Consider the following 20,794-nt stretch of genomic DNA (forward strand, 5'->3'; position numbering starts at 1 on the left):
ATGGTGATATATACTCTAAAATCGTTCATTTGTCACATATTACATGAAATTTTTTATTTTATGATGAATCGCTTTACTTTAAATTAAAATCATAGTACATTTTTCTCAATTTTGATTTTCTTGAAATAATTCGGCTCATCTAGAGGCATGCAGCTTTAATACTTTTAGAATGTTTGGACTGAAAACAATTACATGTATATTGTTAGTATTATTTCACAAGTTGCATGTTGACGTTTATATATTTCAAATGCTTATGACACTAAATATGGAAAATGACTTTCTTTTTTAAGCTGTTTTAATTAATTATTTGGGAAAAACTGTACTAAAGTTTTGGAAAATATTTGGGGTTATGACAATTTTTTTGAATTTTGATTATTTGCCCTTGGTATACTTTTTGCAGGGGTTTTTTTTCCCTCCCCGCCATTTAAGCCCCTACCTTTTAGCCCAAACAGGTATTGTCTTTTTTTTATTGAATTATTTTATTTAAGGTTTTAAAAAGAAATTTTGGTTTAAAAAATGAATAAAAAAGTGGTTTTATTTTTTTTGTTAATTTTTTAAAAATTTCAAAAGTAGAAAAATTCACCCTCTTTTCTTAATTTTATGTTGTTTCTTTGATAATAAATCTCTTGTTCAAGGAGAGTTTATAATTTTGCTACTATGTGTGTATTATCAAATGCTTTAAGAAGTAAATATCTTCATAAATGTTTAATTTTGAATATTTTTTGCAAGAATATTGATGTTTTTCCACATGTTCTAGACTAATGAAAGAAATAATTTCAGTTGAAGAAGCCTTCAGATGCTGGCTATGAAGAGTTTTGGGTGGATTTCAATATTGGCAGTGAAAGGCTAACATTGTTCTGTGAGCAGGACAGCCTGTATAGTCAGGTATTTTTTTAGCTTCACTTTTGGAAGAAAAAAAATGAGGCAGTGTAATGACCCTTTTGTTGGCGTCAGCATTAGCATTGGATATCTTTTGGTTAAATACCATTTTTTCAGTAACTGTAAAAGCTTAGTCACTTCAAATGTATACATGTTTATTTTTAAAAAGGTATTCACTTTAAATTTGAAATGCATTTTTAAGGGGCAGATAATCCTGAAACCCATTTTTGTTTAATTATTTCCCTTTTTACTGAGATAATTTGCCAGATTATTTGCCTTTTTCTCAAAAGACATTAGAAGTATTCATTTCAAACTTGAAATATTTGTTGACTATTTAGGGAAAGTAAGTCTGCAAAGCACAATTGAATAATTATGCCCATTTCTTAGATGATGTTGCTTTTATTTTACTATCCAGTGTTGAAAAAAGTGGAATGTGCTGTCCTTGGACATGTCATGTTTAAAATAGTTACATGCCTTTTTGTATGATTCCATTTACTTATTTACTAATCGTTTGACTTGTTTCATGATCTGTTTATTACATTTATATGTATTTGTGGATGCACCAAGATATTTATGTTAACAATTTGAAGTTCTCTTTTGAAAATGATTTATTCTATTTTTTAGAATCTCGGTTAATTATTATTACTCTTTTAGCTTAGAATAAGAAATGATATGAAATGATTTATTATTTCTTCACAGTCTAAGATGATTATCTAACAATTATATTATGTGACCTGAAATAATAAAAATCTAAAATCCCATCAAGAAATTTTAAATGCATCTTTAGCTGTTAAAATGAATGAAATTGCAGATGTTTCGATTAATTGAATCTTCATATCTGAGTAACACATCTACATGCATTTTTTTATCACTGAAATGAATCTTAAGTTGTCCATAATAAATTTCTGTTTTTAACAGGTGTGAAATAAAACAGTTATATAATGATAATTAAAAAGCAGGTTTGAGGCTGTATGCACATTTCTCTGAATGTTTTTTCTGTCAGGCTGTTTCTTGGGTTATAAATTTATGATGCATTATAGAAATGATATGAGATGCCGTCAACGAGTGTTGTATTTGCCATTAATAATACTATGGATAAGGAGATATGAATGGGTAATGGTTGAAGCTTTTCAGAATTCTATTTTTTGCATATCTTGATTAATTGAACAGTCATGTGCTTTGAGTCTTCATATTTTATGCTCTTATAGTTTCGGGAAAATTTTACTAGAAACCTTTGGAAGTGAATTAGCTATCTTATATCTTTAATAAATCATGTAGGGAAGTTTCAGTACAATATGAATTTTTAAATCTTTGAATACAATTGTTTGTAAGAAGTTTTAATGCAGTCAGTATAATGCTTTTAAGTTTGACTTAAGTCAGATCCTTTACTATTCGCTGCTTAATTTTAATATTTGATATTGAAAACCCTGAAAGTACTAATATAATGGGCAGTTTGATACTGAAAATCCTGAAAATACTAATGTAATGGACAGTTTGATATTGAAAACCCTGAAAGTACTAATGTAATTGGCTGTTTGATATTGAAAACCCTGAAAGTGCTTATGTAATGGGCAGTTTGATATTGAAATTGAAAACCCTTAAAGTACTAATGTAATGGGCAGTTTGATATTGAAAACCCTGAAAGTGCTAATGTAATGGGCAGTTTGATATTGAAATTGAAAACCCTTAAAGTACTAATGTAATGGGCAGTTTGATATTGAAATTGAAAACCCTTAAAGTACTAATGTAATGGGCAGTTTGATATTGAAATTGAAAACCCTGAAAGTACTTATGTAATGGGCAGTTTGATATTGAAATTGAAAACCCTTAAAGTACTAATATAAACGGGCAGTTTAATATTGAAAACCCTGAAAGTGCTAATGTAATGGGCAGTTTGATATTGAAAACCCTGAAAGTACTTATGTAATGGGCAGTTTGATATTGAAAACCCTGAACATACTAATGTAATGGGCAGTTTGATATTGAAATTGAAAACCCTTAAAGTACTAATATAAACGGGCAGTTTAATATTGAAAACCCTGAAAGTGCTAATGTAATGGGCAGTTTGATATTGAAAACCCTGAAAGTACTTATGTAATGGGCAGTTTGATATTGAAAACCCTGAACATACTAATGTAATGGGCAGTTTGATATTGAAATTGAAAACCCTTAAAGTACTAATATAAATGGGCAGTTTAATATTAAAAACCCTGAAAGTGCTAATGTAATGGGCAGTTTGATATTGAAAACCCTGAAAGTACTAATGTAATGGGCAGTTTGATATTGAAATTGAAAACCCTTAAAGTACTAATGTAATTGGCAGTTTGATATTGAAAACCCTGAAAGTGCTAATTTAATGGGCAGTTTGATATTGAAATTGAAAACCCTTAAAGTACTAATATAAATGGGCAGTTTGATATTGAAAACCCAGAAAGTACTAATATAATGGGCAGTTTGATATTGAAAACCCTGAAAGTACTAATGTAATGGGCAGTTTGATATTGAAAACCCTGAAAGTACTAATATAATGGGCAGTTTGATATTGAAAACCCTGAACAAACTAATGTAATGGGCAGTTTGATATTGAAAACCCTGAAAGTACTAATATAAATGGGCAGTTTGATATTGAAAACCCTGAAAGTACTAATATAATGGGCAGTTTGATATTGAAAACCCTGAAAGTACTAATGTAATGGGCAGTTTGATATTGAAAACCCTGAAAGTACTAATATAAATGGGCAGTTTGATATTGAAAACCCTGAAAGTACTAATATAATGGGCAGTTTGATATTGAAAACCCTGAAAGTACTAATGTAATGGGCAGTTTGATATTGAAAACCCTGAAAGTACTAATATAATGGGCAGTTTGATATTGAAAACCCTGAACATACTAATGTAATGGGCAGTTTGATATTGAAATTGAAAACCCTTAAAGTACTAATGTAATTGGCAGTTTGATATTGAAAACCCTGAAAGTGCTAATGTAATGGGCAGTTTGATATTGAAAACCCTGAAAGTAGTAATATAATGGACAGTTTGATATTGAATCCTAAAAGTACTAATGTAATGGGTAGTTTCATATTGAAAACCCTGAAAGTACTAAATTAATTGGACAGTCTGATATGTAAAACCCTGAAAGTACTTATGTAATGGGCAGTTTCATATTGAAAACCCTGAAAGTGCTAATGTAATGGGCAGGAAAACCCTGAAAGTACTAATGTAATGCATAGTTTGATATTGAAAACCCTGAAAGATCATTTCTTATAACTTTCAAAACATTTTAACAACCACTTTATAAGCTATTTCAGAGGCTAGACAATCGAGCCTGCTTTTAAAAATTGTATCTGTATTCAAATCTTTACAAACATAACTTGTAATAATTGATGATTAAATGAACATTTCGAAAATTTTGCTGTGACTTAGATTTGATATTAAAGTGACATTATGCTCTTTTTTCCACTGTCAAGTTGAGCTGAAATAGCTATACATTGTATATAGCAAAAGACTGATTTTTGTGCCCCCGCTTTAGTGGCGGGCATCTCTTGTGTCGCACGTAACTCAAAAAGTATTTGACCTAGAGTCATGAAACTTTACAGGAATGTTGATCAGCATGTGTAGTTGTGCACCTGGGTATTTTTGTCTGGATATTATTAGTATTTTTAGAGTAATTGCCCTTGACTTAGTAAAATTTAATGGGCAGTTTGATATTGAAATTGAAAACCCTTAAAGTACTAATGTAATGGGCAGTTTGATATTGAAATTGAAAACCCTTAAAGTACTAATGTAATGGGCAGTTTGATATTGAAAACCCTGAAAGTACTTATGCAATGGGCAGTTTGATATTGAAATTGAAAACCCTTAAAGTACTAATGTAATTGGCAGTTTGATATTGAAATTGAAAACCCTGAAAGTACTAATATAATGGGCAGTTTGATATTGAAAACCCTGAAAGTACTTATGTAATGGGCAGTTTGATATTGAAAACCCTGAACATACTAATGTAATGGGCAGTTTGATATTGAAATTGAAAACCCTTAAAGTACTAATATAAATGGGCAGTTTAATATTGAAAACCCTGAAAGTGCTAATGTAATGGGCAGTTTGATATTGAAAACCCTGAAAGTATTAATATAATGGGCAGTTTGATATTGAAATTGAAAACCCTTAAAGTACTAATGTAATGGACAGTTTGATATTGAAAACCCTTAAAGTACTAATGTAATGGGCAGTTTGATATTGAAATTGAAAACCCTTAAAGTACTAATGTAATGGGCAGTTTGATATTGAAAACCCTGAAAGTACTAATGTAATGGACAGTTTGATATTGAAAACCCTGAAAGTACTAATGTAATGGACAGTTTGATATTGAAAACCCTGAAAGTACTAATGTAATGGGCAGTTTGATATTGAAAACCCTGAACATACTAATGTAATGGGCAGTTTGATATTGAAATTGAAAACCCTTAAAGTACTAATGTAATTGGCAGTTTGATATTGAAAACCCTGAAAGTGCTAATGTAATGGGCAGTTTGATATTGAAAACCCTGAAAGTAGTAATATAATGGACAGTTTGATATTGAATCCTGAAATTACTAATGTACAGGAATGTTGATCAGCATGTGTAGTTGTGCACCTAGGTATTTTCTTCTGGGTAGTTTTAGTATTTTTAGAGTTATTGCCCTTGACTTAGTAAAATTTTGCAATTTTCAACTTTTGTCGCAAAAATTGTAACTCAAAGAGTATTTGACCTAGAGTCATGAAACTTTACAGGAATGTTGATCAGCATATGTAGTTGTGCACCTGGGTATTTTCTTCTGGGTATTTTTAGAGTTATTGCCCTTGACTTAGTAAAATTTTGCAATTTTCAACTTGTTTCGCAAAATTGTAACTCAAAGAGTATTTGACCTAGAGTCATGAAACTTTACAGGAATGTTGATCAGCATATGTAGTTGTGCACCTGGGTATTTTCTTCTGGGTATTTTTAGAGTTATTGCCCTTGACTTAGTAAAATTTTGCAATTTTCAACTTGTTTCGCAAAAATTGTAACTCAAAAAGTATTTGACCTAGAGTCATGAAACTTTACAGGAATGTTGATCAGCATGTGTAGTTGTCACCTAGGTATTTTCGTCTGGATTTATTTAGTATTTTTAGATTTTTTCTCCCTGACAAAAAATAGTTAAATTTTGCAATTTTCAACTTGTGTCGCATGTAACTCAAAAAGGATTTGACATAGAGTCATTAAACCTTACTGGAAGGTTGCTCAGCATATTAAGTTTACACCTGGGGTTTCGCTTGTGGATATCAGTATTTGAAGAGTTATTTCCCTTGACTTTGTAAAAACCGTTTCATTATGTTGGTATTTGTTCTTGAGTGCTTGAGTTAGAATCCACCAACTTTACAGGAATAATGATCAACACCACTAAATTACAGGAATAATGATTCACATCACTGTGAAGCTATGCACCTGGGACTTTGCATGTGGATTTTTTTCAGTTTTGTTAGAGTTATTGCCTTTGACTTACAGAAGTATAAATTTGCAATTTTCAACTTGTTCATGCATAGCTCAACAAGTTTTTCACTTGTAGGCCTGAAAGTTTACAAGAATGTTGGTCAGCATGAGTACTTATGCTCCTTGGGGCTTGCTTGTGGATTTATTCAGTATTTGTAAAGTTCTTGCCCTTTACTTAGTAAAAGATTTTTAGTTTTCAAAAAATATTTGACCTAGAGTCATAAGATTGACAGAGCAGTGACGGGGTGGGGGCACCCGTGTCCTATGGACACATTTCTAGTTTTAATTACTATTGACCAATGATTGATAAGGAAAAATGTTTTTTAAGATGAATTGAGATATGAAAGATTGCCCCTCCCTTTGTATCAATTGAATGTCACCGATACATTTGGAATGATTTTTATAGAATTTATCTTGAGTAATGTGGGTTATTGATTATTCAGTTAAACTTGTATTAAGCGACCACATAAGGGAAACATTAAAATTGTTTGTTTGGTACAACAGACTGTTTAAACAAAGCATAAGAAAAAATTCAAAATTTATTTGTGATATTTTTCTTTTGGGGTTTTATGAGTTTTTCATCTGTGTTTATATATATGTACAATTATTATGTTCATATACATGTAAAATTATTTTACCTCTACCATAACTTCCACAGATACTAAACAATTTTTTTAAAAGACTTTGCGATAGTTATTGACAAAATGTTTTTGATCCATTACGTACATGTTTTATATTTTTCCAGAATTATTAAGCTCCTCTGTTTTAAAATTTTATTCTGTCACCCTTTGCCTGCTTGTCACCCTTTGCCTTCTGGTAGCAAATGATTTTACCCATGCTACCTGTGCAGAAAAAGATCAACTGGCACAACTGTATAATACATATTTTGATATTTTTTTTTAAATGATGAAAAGTAAAATATGTCTACATTGAAAGTTGTTCAGCATTTAAGGCATGTTATGGGCTAAACAGTTTTTACATTGTTTCAGGAAACACAGATGGATGAAGAATTGTGGGAAACTGTTGCTATTTATAAGTCAGATATACTTCAGTGTGCATTCCATGGTAGGTTACTAAATCCAAAAGCTTTAATTTGGGGATTTCAATAGATATGTACAATTATTTGCATCTGTTATTTGTGAATGAATATACATTAAATATCATGATAAGTAACTGAACGAAGTACTGCTTTATTATTATATTCTTAAACAAAATACCAAAAATATTTATTGATAAATCACTTTTTTGTTAAAATGAAAACTTAAGTATTGATATACTGATGCAATTGATACTTTATATTGACTACAGAACAAAATGGGGTTATAGAGCTGGAAATATCTTTGAAGAGCCCAGTTTGTGATCTTTATCCAAGTCAACACCAGGATGTGAATGACAATAAGATTAAAATTAACTTTTACCCAGAGTTGGAAGAACACATAGCTCATGCAGTTGGGTGTACATTTGATTTTGGTGAGGTAATTATTGAGTTTTGCTTATTTCCTATGATATGGAGATGGAGCTGTCAGTATTTGTGTTTTTAGATTGTCTAAATGTTCTTCAGCTAAAGGGGAAATATTATAATTTAAGGTTGCTATATAAACAATTCTGATATAGTTCTTGTCTTCATAAAAAACCCTGTTTTGAACGGATCACTATATTTATCATGTTTTTATTAAGTTTTCTAATATATTAATTTGTTATATTCTTTCAGAAAAGAAGTAAAGTGTCGACAGTGAATACACCATTGCAGATTTCAATGAAAAAGGTTCAAAATGCTGTAAGTAGTCTTGCTACACATATAAACATGTATAGAATAGTGCAAATAGGATAAGGTTTGCAGACAATGAGCAAAAATGAGATATGTTGCTTTTTATTTGAAATCTTGCAAGGTTATGTAGAAAAACAACAGAGCATATAATGGTATTTTAACTGGAACTGAAAGTGATAAGTCTTTTCTAACATTATAGAGGCAGATTATCCTGCATATTCATACAGTCTGACCAGGTTCTATACTGTTTGCTAACTTGAGTTCAAATTATCATTTTGCATTTCCCAAAATTGATAATGGACAGTTCCCAAAATTTAGGCTGAACAAGTCTGATTAAGAAATTAAGCAGGTTGTAGATATAAAATAAACAACAACAAATAATTACATTATATGTATATTTTCATAGTATACTAAAATTATTGATAGCTCTCATGTTTCATTGATATTGTTACACTTATTCCAGGACTTGTTGAAAAATGTGAAGTATTGTATTCAGAATCCTACAATGCCCTCACCAGCACAAACAAGTAGTCAGGATTCTGTTACTAGAAGACGTAAAATATCTGTACCATCAATACCAATGGCAGTGCCAATCATATCTCCAGCTGCATGCATGAATCATATTGACCAGCAAGGGACTGCTTATGGTAGGTCATTTTCATTACTATCATGTAAATATTATTATTTTTTTATTCTCATTTCTATTTATGTTTCTAGTTTGCTGCATGCTTCTTTGTTTTTATCTTCAAGTTAAAGGGTTTATCTACCTAACAGATTGTTGATTAACCAACTCCTGATTCTGCAAAAATACTTTTAGGTCTTAGCTCATTTGGGCCTTCAACCTAGGTGACATTAGGGCCAGACAGATATTCACAGGCCCAAAACATTTATTATGTTTCATTCAGGCACAGAGCTATATTGTTATATAAGTCTATGATTCATATGAAAACAAATTAACAACTTAAGATAATCTTAGGTTCAGACATGTCTATTGAATTTAAATCCCGGGTTAACTCCAGACCACAGGTGTACGCAGCATAGCTAGGTTAGTAAATAGTACCCCCCTAACCCCCCTTCCCTCTTTGAACATTTTGTGTTCCAAAAATATTTTTATAAGAATATCTAAATCATATATTTACTGTTTACATTAATATTTGAATTACTTATGAAAAAATGTGCCCATTGTATACCTATCTACTTTAACCAACAAACATTTAAGATTTTGCTTGAGTATTGTCCATATTTTTACCGTGGAGATGATGAATAATAATGCACAATTATATGAGATATTGTGCAAATCTTATACTGGATGTACTGATACACTGATGATTCTGTGTTTTTTTAGATTCAATTCCAGAAACTCAGATGGAAGAGCCATTTATTGAGAAAACAGTTGCCAATCCAAAATTGTCTTCTGATGTTAAGAACGCAAATCAGGACAATAAAACGATATCAGAAAAAAGCACAAAAGGTATTTTATCTAGTAATACCAACACTTTAAGTTTTTAAGTACTCTTTTTATCCGAAGCCTGATGAGCAAAATGTCATTAACTTTCCAAAGTAATACTGTGCAATCTGTGGTGAACATACAGCTATATTTATTTGGCTCATCTTCCATACTCAAAAATGGCTGGTTAATCATATGAAATACACCATAAGATGTTGGCCAGTGTCATTGAGCTTTGTAAAAAAAAAAATTTTTATTATGATACCTTCCTTTTTAGATTTAGAGTGAGGAGAAAAAACACTTTCATTTTTATGCCCCCATCCTCCCCCCTCCCCCCTTGTGAGAGGCTAAAAATGAACCCAGATGGATCATAAGGTAATGTGTAACCAAGGCTGAAAAGCATTTGACTCTATCTCAATCCATTGAGAAGTTGCAGTACTTTGAAATCAATTTTGATGGTAAAAAATCTACGCAAAATAGTGATTTTTGGCAATTTTGATATGTCCCCTCATTGCCATGGTAACAGGAAATTTAAGCCTGAGCGTGTTGTTACAAAGGCAATGGTCCAGTCAACATTTGTGCCAAGTTTGATTAGTATTGAAGCAGTTTTTATAGTTTTATAGCAATTTGAACTTGTAACGGGAGACTTTTCAATGAAAACAGCCATTTTTCACAAAATGCTTATGAACTAATGGGTTAAATGTCAGAATGGTTTCCGCTCATTATCTTGAAAACTATCACAAAGTCTTCATTACTTTATTTTTTTCCATAACTGAACACTTCCATTGACCCATTTATGACAAAATAAACAATTATGTGAGTCAAGGGCTAGAAACGGGGGGGGGGCATATGTGTCGTTCGACATTTCTTTTTAACTAGTTGTCATCAGATCAGAAAAATAGATAATTTTCAGAAATAACATTTAAGTGAAATCTTATATGGTCATCTTGTAGGAAATGATAAATAAATGACAGCTCTTGTGCTTTCACAGTCTAATGTCACACATTTCAAAAAAAATCAAGATAGGTAATAATAATGCAATTTGAATATAAAATTAGGATCCATGTTATTAAAACAAAACTCCTTCTGTAGATTTTGCTGTTCCTAAAACACCAGTAAAGAAGACCAGATCAAGGGTGAAGGTTAAGACTCCTGTTGTTTCGGTAACACCGCCATCAAGAAAGACCAGAAAACAGTCTGCACAATGTAGTGTTGCTGAAGGGGAAAGTGGTATGTTCTTATATTGCACATAGAAAACATACTATTTTGGTCATGTTTAAGGTTCACACAAGTCATAGATTTTGTTAGATTCATTTATTCTTCAAATAATAGCAAGTAGTAGATATAGTCGTAGATAAATTCTTTATAATCAAGTTGGACTCACTGTTCGAAATTCAGTTGTCCACAACTCAAGTTTAATCAATGTCCACAGCAAAATAAATACAATATGTCCAAAAACACTTCACACACAGAATTACAGAATCCAAACTAATATATTGATATCATAAGTAAAATAGCACACAATCAGTTTATCAATATCACACAATATCACAAATTAGCACACACCTCGAAGTACAAACATTCATCATTATATATATATATACTATCAATGAACAATCTAGAATACTAAACTACTTAGAGAAAGAATATTCCAGAATGAACATGAACAGAACTTTCTTGAAAGAAGATGAATGAACATGAACAATTATATAAACATCAAATAAATAAAATTATTAAAAATGATAGTGGCATGAGTAGGTATCGAACCCACGACATCGAGATTATCAGTCCTGCGCTCTACCTACTGAGCTATTCAGGAAACAGATACTAAACACATTTAAAATAAAGCCTATATACATAACAATTGGTTTTCAGTTCGCAGCCAAACATTACCAAAGGAAAATAAGCAGCATGAAGTGGTCATACCAGATTTACTGCCTTTCAATGACAACCTTTGTAAATCAGAAAAAGCTAGTATGTCCAAAGCAAGGTAGGATTATTTGGAACACATTTGTTTGTTATCTTGATCAGTATATAGAAGTTTTAAAGGTATTTGAAATGTTGTTCTCTTCCACCAGATTGTTAAAGAATGAAAACACTTTATGACCTAGTTGCATTATGCATTTACTTTCAGTTCTTTTGATGTCATCATGTTTGCATCATATATTTATGGATGAATATTGTTGTTTTTCTGCAGTATTTCAAATGAGAAAAGTTTAGATGATAGTGGTATTGGTATAGATGAGTCTAGATCTTCTATTGTTTGTGATGCATTAGACATCTCTAAAAATAGCCAGGTAAACCTTTGATACAATTGTACATTATAGTCATCTAGAGCTGAAGTAAAAAAAGATTGATTATGTCTTGTTACTTATTTCTGAATTTACCAGTTTTAAGCAAAATTAATTTGGAAAAAAAATACATCTAGAAATGCAGAAGAAAACTCTTTGTACATAAATTTAAAAAATGATTATTTGCTAGTTGTTTTATACAACAATTTAGTGTATACACTTATATGATAGTATATCACTTTAAAGATTTCTCAAAATTTGGTAATCCATGTTAAACAGGTATTATGTTATCCTGTAAGATGATGACCTTATATTTTGTTAGTTTTGTCTAAATAGATCTGTTTTGTCTTATTAAGGAAACTAATGAAGTTGATGCATCTTCAAGTATTTTTGGAGAGAAAATTGAAACAAGGAAGAATTCTAAAAAGGTAATGTCCAGAAAGACTGCTCAAAATCAACAAGCAGAAGGCAAATTGAAGAATGTGAAAGATAATCGTGATAAATTCACACCATTAAATGAGGTAACTGAGGAGGATACTTCAGTTGAAGGAGACAAGGAAAATGTCATTGAAAGTACCACTGATGGAAAGGATACAAATTTTGGTTTTCATGCTGTCAGTATTAATGAACCTGTTGTCAGTATTCCAGACAGTTTGGAAAATTCAATTTGTTCAGACAAACAATCTTGTACAGAAGAAGAAATGGAGTGTAAATCAAAATCCAACACCTCTGTTAATGGAAAAAAGCGTAATAAAACTAAAAGCAAGAAGGGTACAAATATAGTTCAGATTGATCATTTGGGGTCTGTTGGAAAGGATGATGAAAAAACGGGCAGTGGAAAAAAGAAAGGGATGACAAAGAAGAAAAGCTTTACAGATATTGATGAATCATTGAAGGAACTTCATGATTTGGAAAATAATGAAGATATATTAAAAGAGGAAATACAGGGTGACAATGAAAGATCAAAGTCAAAAGAGGTTAAAGAAGGTGATAATGATGGTGATGTGTATGCCTTTTCTGATCCAGATCCATATTTTCACAAAAAAAGAACATCAGATAAGCAGGTTTTAGATAAAAGATATAAAACAAAAAGTGGTGAAGACAACAGAAAGGAAGCAAACATAAAAAGGAAAGCTGTTTGTAAACAGGAAGAGCCAGTTATTTCTAAACATGTTGAAAATGAAAACAATGTTACTACTGGAAAGCAGCATGATAGACCAAAACAAGGAGGAGATAATGAAAAAGAGTGCTATGAAATAAAGAGTAAAGATACTGACAAATTCAAGGCCAAAGATCAATGCAAACAGAGGAAAGATGAAAAATGTTATGATGAATTGAAGGGTGAAGGCAAGAAATATTTTAACAAAAATCTAGACAAGGACAGACAAGATAAAAGTGAACTGATTGAACAAAGAGATTTAAAAAGGGGAAGAGCTAAACGAACAGAAAAGGTACAAAAAGCAGATAATGATGCCAATGAAAATAAATCTGATAATAAAAAAGTAGGAAGGTCATTGAGAAAAAGAGGCAATCAGAGTAATAAAGGGCTTGAAAATAGAAGACCTGAGGAAATTTCTTCACCATCTAGCAGTAGTGAAAGCATTGGAAGTCAAGGTAAACATAAATCACAAATGACAGTCCCTTCCACAGAGAAGACACAGGAAAAAAGTATGGATAGGAAAACACCAGAAAATAGTCCAAGTAAAATAGCAGTTAATGAACAGAAAATAAAATCTAGTCTCAAGAAGAATAAGAACTCCTCAGAACCTGAAAAAGACACAAATAAAAGAAAATCAAGAGTTTCATTTAACCTGCCTAACAGACAATCACAAGAAAGTGACACTCAAGTTGATGAGCAGCATAACAAGCCCCAAAATGAAAATTTAGAGTGTGAGCATAAACTCAGTGATGTTGTTGAAGATAACAAATTTAAAACAGAACATCTAAATCATCCTCATGAATTAGATGATGAGACAGCTGAAATCAAAGAAAACATAAATTCAGGAGCATCATATAGTGCAAACAGTAAAAAATCTTCAGCTAAAAATAAATTGATTAAAGGAAATAATAAAAGCAAGAAAGAGGTTGTGGAGGAAACAATGGAGATAGATGATAAATATGCTTTAAGTAAATTAATACCATGTGTGTCTTCACCAATGTCTTACTCTGATTCTTCTGACTCACTGTACATTGAAAGTGATGACAGTTATAATGCAAGGCGTTATAAAATGGAAAATGGTCGCTGGAACACATCAAAGCGAAAAAAGAGATCATCTTTGAAACCAAGGAGAAATGATACTAGTGAAGAAGCAAAGACTGAAAATCATGCTTTTAATGCACACTCTGATGTTTCCAGGCCTGTTTTAAAAGAACTAGGTAACATTTGTAATAAAAATACTACTAAAGGTAGGGAAAAGTCAAAGAAAGATGGCAAGAAGTCTAATGAGCAAGTAAAGGGATTTGCAAACACCAAAAAAGCAGACAAAGAACCTGATGAAAAGTCATATTCAAGTAAATTTGATCTAGAAAATAGAAATGGAAAGATTGATATTGAGACTATAGATATCAAAAAAGGTAAAGTTTTGATGCATAATAGCTGTAGTAAGATGCTAACTGATAATGAGAATAGCTTGTCAGAAAGAGAACATTTCAGGGAAGAAAGTGAACAGTTTGATAAAGGACTGAATATGGAAATAGAAAATGTTGAAGAAATACATGAACTCCAAGAAGCAATTGTACCCTATGTAAAAACTAAAGAAAATGCAACAAAAGTTAGTAAAGAAGGAAAAAATTCTGAAAAGAAAATGAAAACGAATTCAACATTTTCAATGGAACAAAGTTTTGAAAAAGTGGAATGTGATGATTCATTTGCTGTTTCCCAACAAAGCATTCAAACTATTTCAAATGCAAAAGGAAAAAGTTTGGTTTTTCAAATGTCATACCTAAAGTCCAAAACAAACTATTGGAATAGAAATAATTTGAATACTGAGAAACCTCCTACAGCCCCCTCATATGATCCTTATGATTTTGAAGCACATTGTGAAAATGCTTCCATGGCTTCTGAGAAAGTTGGCAGAAAGGATAAATTAAACAGCAGTAAACAAAAAAAGCCTGATAAAAAGAAAAGGCCGAACTCAAAAGAACATAAAGTAAAAGTAGAAAAAATAGAGAACTCATCCTTAGATTCTCAAGAAAGTTTTTCTCAAGAAATTGATGATAGAAATGTTTCAAAATGTGAAAAGAATTCCTCAGGAAGGCAGAAACATCAGTCTCATGAAAGCAGTAAGAAAAAGAAAGATAGTAAAACTGAAAGGTTAAACATGAATAAAAACAGTATTAATCACATACCAGCATATAGCAGTAACTTACAAGATTATAGCTCCCAAGAAATGGTGGTAGACCTTACTCATGAAAAGGACCAGTTTCAAAATGATAAGCATGCGGAAACTAACCTAGTTCAGGATAAGAAAACAAAGAAATGGTACAGAACAAATAAAGACAATGTTGAAGAGTATGCAGAGAATAGCAGAAAAGAGAATAAGAGGAACAAAGCTATAAAGGTTAGTCCTTGGTTATATTCTAATTCATTAATGCTCAAAAAAATTTAATCCTTAAATAAGAGATAATGTTTAGTCATAGAAAAAAGATACACATTTTAACACATGTAACATTTATTAATATAGAGGACTTTAATATTTTCCCTATGATAAAGATTATAATCAGAATTTTTTAGCTAGAATTCTGCTGAATTAGTAATAAATAATTATTACAGGTATTGAATTTTGAATAATATATTTTGTTCATTTATATATTGTAGTTGTAAGTGATTTACCGTCATTTTAATGGTTAAATATTTCTGCATTGCCGCTATCAACAATAACAAACCTATTTCTTTGCGCATTCAATCAGGCACATGTATATACATGTACGAATGTCAACGTATATACATGTACGAATGTCAACGTAATGGCGACAGATCCACGTTACTCAAATTCCGTTTCTTCCCTTGGATTTCGAGTTACCGAGAGTCAACTGTATTTATTTATCTTATCTTGTAATTCTGAAGTTTAATTCAAATATTTTAGGAAAGAGTGACAGGAGAGTTTCCTTCTGTTGATTCATTCAATAAAGGTATGATGACCAGCTTACCTAGTGAGGATGAAGCAATGATCATTGATTCATCGATGGAACAAAACATTAGTCAATTCAGTAAAATACTAAAGGTAACTAAGTGGCATTTTGTTTTATCATAAATGGTTAATGATGTATTATGTTTGAGAATTGCCTAAGCAAAGTTTGAAAATAATTGAATCACACTCATTTAAAAAAGATTTTGAATTCTGCTGTCTTTGAATCTTTCTTATGCTGTGCCGGACATTATAGAATAATATTTGTTTTTGTTCTTTTCAGGAAATCACATCAAGGAGACAGATATGTGATAAAGATCTCAATTTTTCCATCAATGCAGACCTGGATGATGACATTGCAGATATCAAGGTCAGTATTTGCCTGAAGATCATTATACAATATGTGTGCAAGGGAATTAACTGGAAATGATTGTTTTCTTTTGTAACAAAGTATTTATCACTCTTCTTAATTGAAAATGAGTAAGATATAATTTTACAACAAGTATCTGGGTTGAACCTAGTATTTTCTTTATACAACGAAGTTGAAGCATGTAGAATACATAACTTAGCAATGCACAGGCTTAGTAACTTCAGATTTGGCAGGGAGGTTGTGGTTGAGCTCTAAATGGCCACTGTTGATTCTGACAAAGTAGTATGCGGGGCAGTATGCGGGGGTAGTATGCGGGGACAGTGGCAGTTCTAGTTTTATCAAATATTGATCTAATCTGCATTTTGGGTAGAAAAGAGACACTGTAAGTAACTAATATAGGGAAAGAAACTAAGCAAAATAAAAAATCATGTATACTAATAAAATTCTTGGCAATTTGACATTTTACTAACTCTCTGATAGCAAATGATCAATTAAAGATCATGATTCACTTTACTCTTGTTTTTTTTTCCGTTTCTACATATAATTAAGAAACTGCTATGTTGAACTATGACTTTTTATGTATACAATTATCTTAATTAGATTTTGCTTAAAAGTTGAAAGTGAATTGTAGGAATAATTTGTTGCTATATTTCAGACACCATGCATTGAATCTATCTCATGTACACCAAAAGTTTGGTCTGGCAAGAGAAAACAGTACAATCCTCTAAATGTTAGTGTGATTAAGACACCACAGTCCTGTAAACTCACTGACACAGGTAGTACAGAATGATAAAGCAATAAAACTGTTGCTTGTTTCTGATAATAAAATTGGTCAGTATTCTATTGCCTTTATGGCTGAGTGTTTAAGATTGTTGACTTGTCCTTCAATACTGTTTGTTTATATCCAGTGAAAGACTTTGAATTCTTTTATTTGTAGAAGTTGTCTATTTGTCTTGCAAAAGATTTATAGTTCTACACAGGTTCTTGTAAGTGACTAAAATAATGCATGGAGGAACATCTTTCTCTACTAGAAAATTTAAGGTCACATATTACCTAATAATTAGTATTTGACATACGAGTATTGAAATCCAGATCCCCCAGACTTATCAGATTTCTTTGAATCAGTAATTGTTTGTGCTCGTTTTTAACTGCTTATCTCAAAATCTGATTTGAAAATATTGTTTCATTAGTTGAAGAAAAGTACATTTGGTGCTCAAAATGGTTCAATTAACAAAATTGAGATATGCAGTGGACAAACTCAGTGGCAATAAAAATCATGTTAGTGAAGATTAAACTGAAGTTTGCTATAGGTTAGGCATATTTGTATCACTTTGAATTTGAAATGTTTAAGCTTAATATTATGTTTATTATTTTTCCAAAACTATTTTATTATTGCAGAGGATGATGAAGATTCCGATGTAGCCAAGTCCAAACCGGTATTATTTGAATAACAAAGCTTAACCTAAACTTAATTAATGTGTTTCTTCTCAACATATAAAGAATAAATCTGATTTAACTTTTTTGTCTAATTTCACTGTATGGTTGCCTGTATTAAATAAAAGATAGGACTCTCAATGTTTTGGTACAATTCAGGTTAAGTCAAATTCAGTTTATGACCATTAGAATTAGATTGTTGTATCTCAATATTTAGATTAATTTGCATAGATCAACAGTGGTCAGTTGTTGTAGGATATTTGGTTCTTGGTCCTAGAGATAAGAATTGGCATGTTTATGTATGAAAACAGTATCAGATTAATTAAAATAATTAAAAGTGTATGAATTTCAGTGTGTTTCCTAAAGGACATCACTTTATCAAAACTTGATTTGGTAAATGTGATGTTTAGTTATAAAAAACACATGGTTTAAGTAGCAATAATGGTAATGCCATATTGCACTATTTACAGATTAAGAGAAAATCCAGAAAGAAAAAGACTGTTAAATATAAGGAGGTTTCAGAGAGGTATAATATTATTTTCTTACATCATTTGATGAGGAGTAACCAGGCTATATGAATTAATAAACTGTTAAATATCTTTTCCCACTCAAGGTTAACAACATTATTTTATTTTTAACTTTCATTCTAGTCATTTACATACATGTTTTCTTTAGCTTGACTATTGAAAGTATAAATGGAACCATTTTTTGCTTTGTGTGCGAATAACAGTAGCTTTGGCCAAACATGTGTGGAAGGTTGCCAACATAATTTATTAACCAAAGTCTTTTTCACATCAGACTTAATTCATACATGTCTGCAGGGTCGAAGTGTAGGTTGACTAAGATCAAATCATGACTTTAATAATCTTTTTACTGAAATCAAGGTATTAGACTCTGGAAATAGTTAATCATGCAGTCTAGGTGATAGAAATGATAATACCTTCATTATAAAAGATACACAAAAGACTTTCAATACCTTATTAAGTTAAGTAACTGTTTCAATTTCTAGTGAAAGTGAAGATGAAAAGAGTGAGTGTAGATCCAGAATGGTAAGATCTTTTATTTTGGTTTCAAATATTGTACAATTTACAAAATAGTAGAAGTCTACTGTTATCTTAGATTTCTTTATTATTTAGGGTTAGTAGATACTAATTCCTGAAGGAAGTAAACTAAAAGATATATGATAGAATTTATATTGCCAAATTTTAGTACATTTAAAAAATGTGTTATTCATAAAGCAGTTGTAAACATGTTAAGGTGCTTGTTTTTCTTCACAGTATTGATTTGGTTACTTTAGAAATTTATTTAAATTTTGAAAATAAAAGCTGTAGATGAAAAGAACTGAAAGTACATTTTAACCAAATAAGCCTGTCTGGTTAAACTTATAGTTAGATTGAATTTTTTTTTTAAATTGCTTATGCAAATCCATTTTAGAATTATTTAACAGTGGAAACAAAAGATTAAGAGGAGAAAAGAATGTATTTTGTCATTGTATTTATCTTATACATTGTTTTTGTAGAGCACAGAATCTGTAAGTCTATTAGATAGCAGTCAAAACATATATAACAGGAGGTAATAATTACATTAAAAAAAATCACTGACTTGAAGTTAATGTTAAGGTCTTACTTAAATTAGAATGAACACAAAAGTAACAGGATTAAGTGATTTTTTAGAGCCATGATTTGATCAATAAAATGTATACATCATTGTGTATATTGTAATGAATGTCATTTTTTTAGTGCTTTGAAAAACATTACATTTTTAAATGGATATCCATGTACTTATATCCTTTATCATCAATATGTATCATGCTTTGTTTAACTCATTTAGTCAGAAGAAATAATCTATAAGAATGTATTTCATGTATTTTATAAAATAAAATGCTTTCTTTGGTAATTAAACTTTTAATGTAAATTATTTCTTAAGTGAGAAAAGTTGGATATTAGAACGTAAGAAAACACCAAAACTGAAAAAATCTTCAAAGACTTACAAAGCTAGTAAGAAGAACAAGAACAGATATTATCAGGACATTGATGATAGTATAGCCAGTGAAGATAACTCTGATGATGAACAAGATGGATTGATGAAAGAAGTAAGTTTTTTAATCATTAACCTGTTGAATCTCTTAAATGGATTTGGTCAGTCTACATTATAGAGCCTGTTCTCATTGAGTGGGGTATTTCAAATCATATATATAGTATTTAGATATTTTACTCTCAATACATTCTATATTTCCATTTATTCTGGTAGGTAAAATACTTATCAGCTCAATTTTCTCTCTCATTTTTTAGCTTCTTTTATCTATTGTTAATTCTTGACTTTAATTATGATACTGTTGTTTTAGCATTCTTGCTGTTTCCGAGAGATTGTCATTTAATCGTCAAATTTGTTCTTTTATTGCATTTGAAATAAATTAATGATCTATTCATTAAGTGTATACCTTACTTAGATATAACATCATATATTTGTTTATAAAAATGCAAACATAAACAGCTCTGTCAAACAGAAAATTGGGTTTTACTTTAAAATTCATGTTTAATAAAATTTTATCATCTACAGGATGGCAGCTTACTTGAGGACAAATTGCACATGATGAAGGAATATTTACAGCAAATGGGCACCCCATTGACAATTCCTAGCTTATCATTAAAAACGCCAATACTTACCCCAAGTATGAAGTCATTAAAAAGTTTAGAAGATATAAATGACAGTATACCAACTCCATCGTCACCAAGGAAAAGAAACAAAAAAGGAAATAAATATAGTATGTAATGAACTTAATTTAATTATTCAACACAATACTTGTGAACAATGAGTTTATAATATTTCTGACAGTCATTTGAATGAATTTTGTGACAGTATTCTTTGAATTGTCTTTTTGATTTGTTTAAGAGAAATTGTAATACTGTTATACCTGGTTTAAGTTTTGAATGTTTTTCAATCAAAATGTTGTTATGTAATAACCTGTG

At 30.7% G+C, this 20,794-nt stretch overlaps 2 protein-coding genes across 2 annotated transcripts in view; both read left to right on the forward strand.

Annotated features, from left to right (window-relative positions):
• LOC132750062 (synaptonemal complex protein 2-like) overlaps positions 1-1,515 on the forward strand; it is a 32,890-nt gene extending 31,375 nt beyond the window's left edge. Inside the window, exons 11-12 of the mRNA XM_060740002.1 lie at positions 781-885; positions 1,504-1,515. Of these exons, the coding sequence (XP_060595985.1) occupies positions 781-885; positions 1,504-1,515 (117 nt within the window). The remainder of the gene's footprint in view (positions 1-780; positions 886-1,503) is intronic.
• LOC132750058 (uncharacterized) overlaps positions 760-20,794 on the forward strand; it is a 29,004-nt gene continuing 8,969 nt past the window's right edge. The window contains exons 1-19 of the mRNA XM_060739997.1: positions 760-885; positions 7,378-7,453; positions 7,697-7,863; positions 8,100-8,165; positions 8,620-8,803; positions 9,502-9,627; positions 10,696-10,833; positions 11,479-11,593; positions 11,801-11,900; positions 12,251-15,454; positions 15,980-16,117; positions 16,305-16,391; positions 17,047-17,167; positions 17,790-17,827; positions 18,296-18,351; positions 18,835-18,874; positions 19,345-19,397; positions 19,752-19,917; positions 20,385-20,589. Of these exons, the coding sequence (XP_060595980.1) occupies positions 7,387-7,453; positions 7,697-7,863; positions 8,100-8,165; positions 8,620-8,803; positions 9,502-9,627; positions 10,696-10,833; positions 11,479-11,593; positions 11,801-11,900; positions 12,251-15,454; positions 15,980-16,117; positions 16,305-16,391; positions 17,047-17,167; positions 17,790-17,827; positions 18,296-18,351; positions 18,835-18,874; positions 19,345-19,397; positions 19,752-19,917; positions 20,385-20,589 (5,071 nt within the window). The 5' untranslated portion in view covers positions 760-885; positions 7,378-7,386. The remainder of the gene's footprint in view (positions 886-7,377; positions 7,454-7,696; positions 7,864-8,099; positions 8,166-8,619; positions 8,804-9,501; positions 9,628-10,695; positions 10,834-11,478; positions 11,594-11,800; positions 11,901-12,250; positions 15,455-15,979; positions 16,118-16,304; positions 16,392-17,046; positions 17,168-17,789; positions 17,828-18,295; positions 18,352-18,834; positions 18,875-19,344; positions 19,398-19,751; positions 19,918-20,384; positions 20,590-20,794) is intronic.

This window comes from Ruditapes philippinarum, unplaced genomic scaffold, assembly GCF_026571515.1.
Source record: "Ruditapes philippinarum isolate M1 unplaced genomic scaffold, ASM2657151v2 ctg1451_1_1_1_1, whole genome shotgun sequence".
Lineage (NCBI taxonomy): Eukaryota > Metazoa > Mollusca > Bivalvia > Venerida > Veneridae > Ruditapes > Ruditapes philippinarum.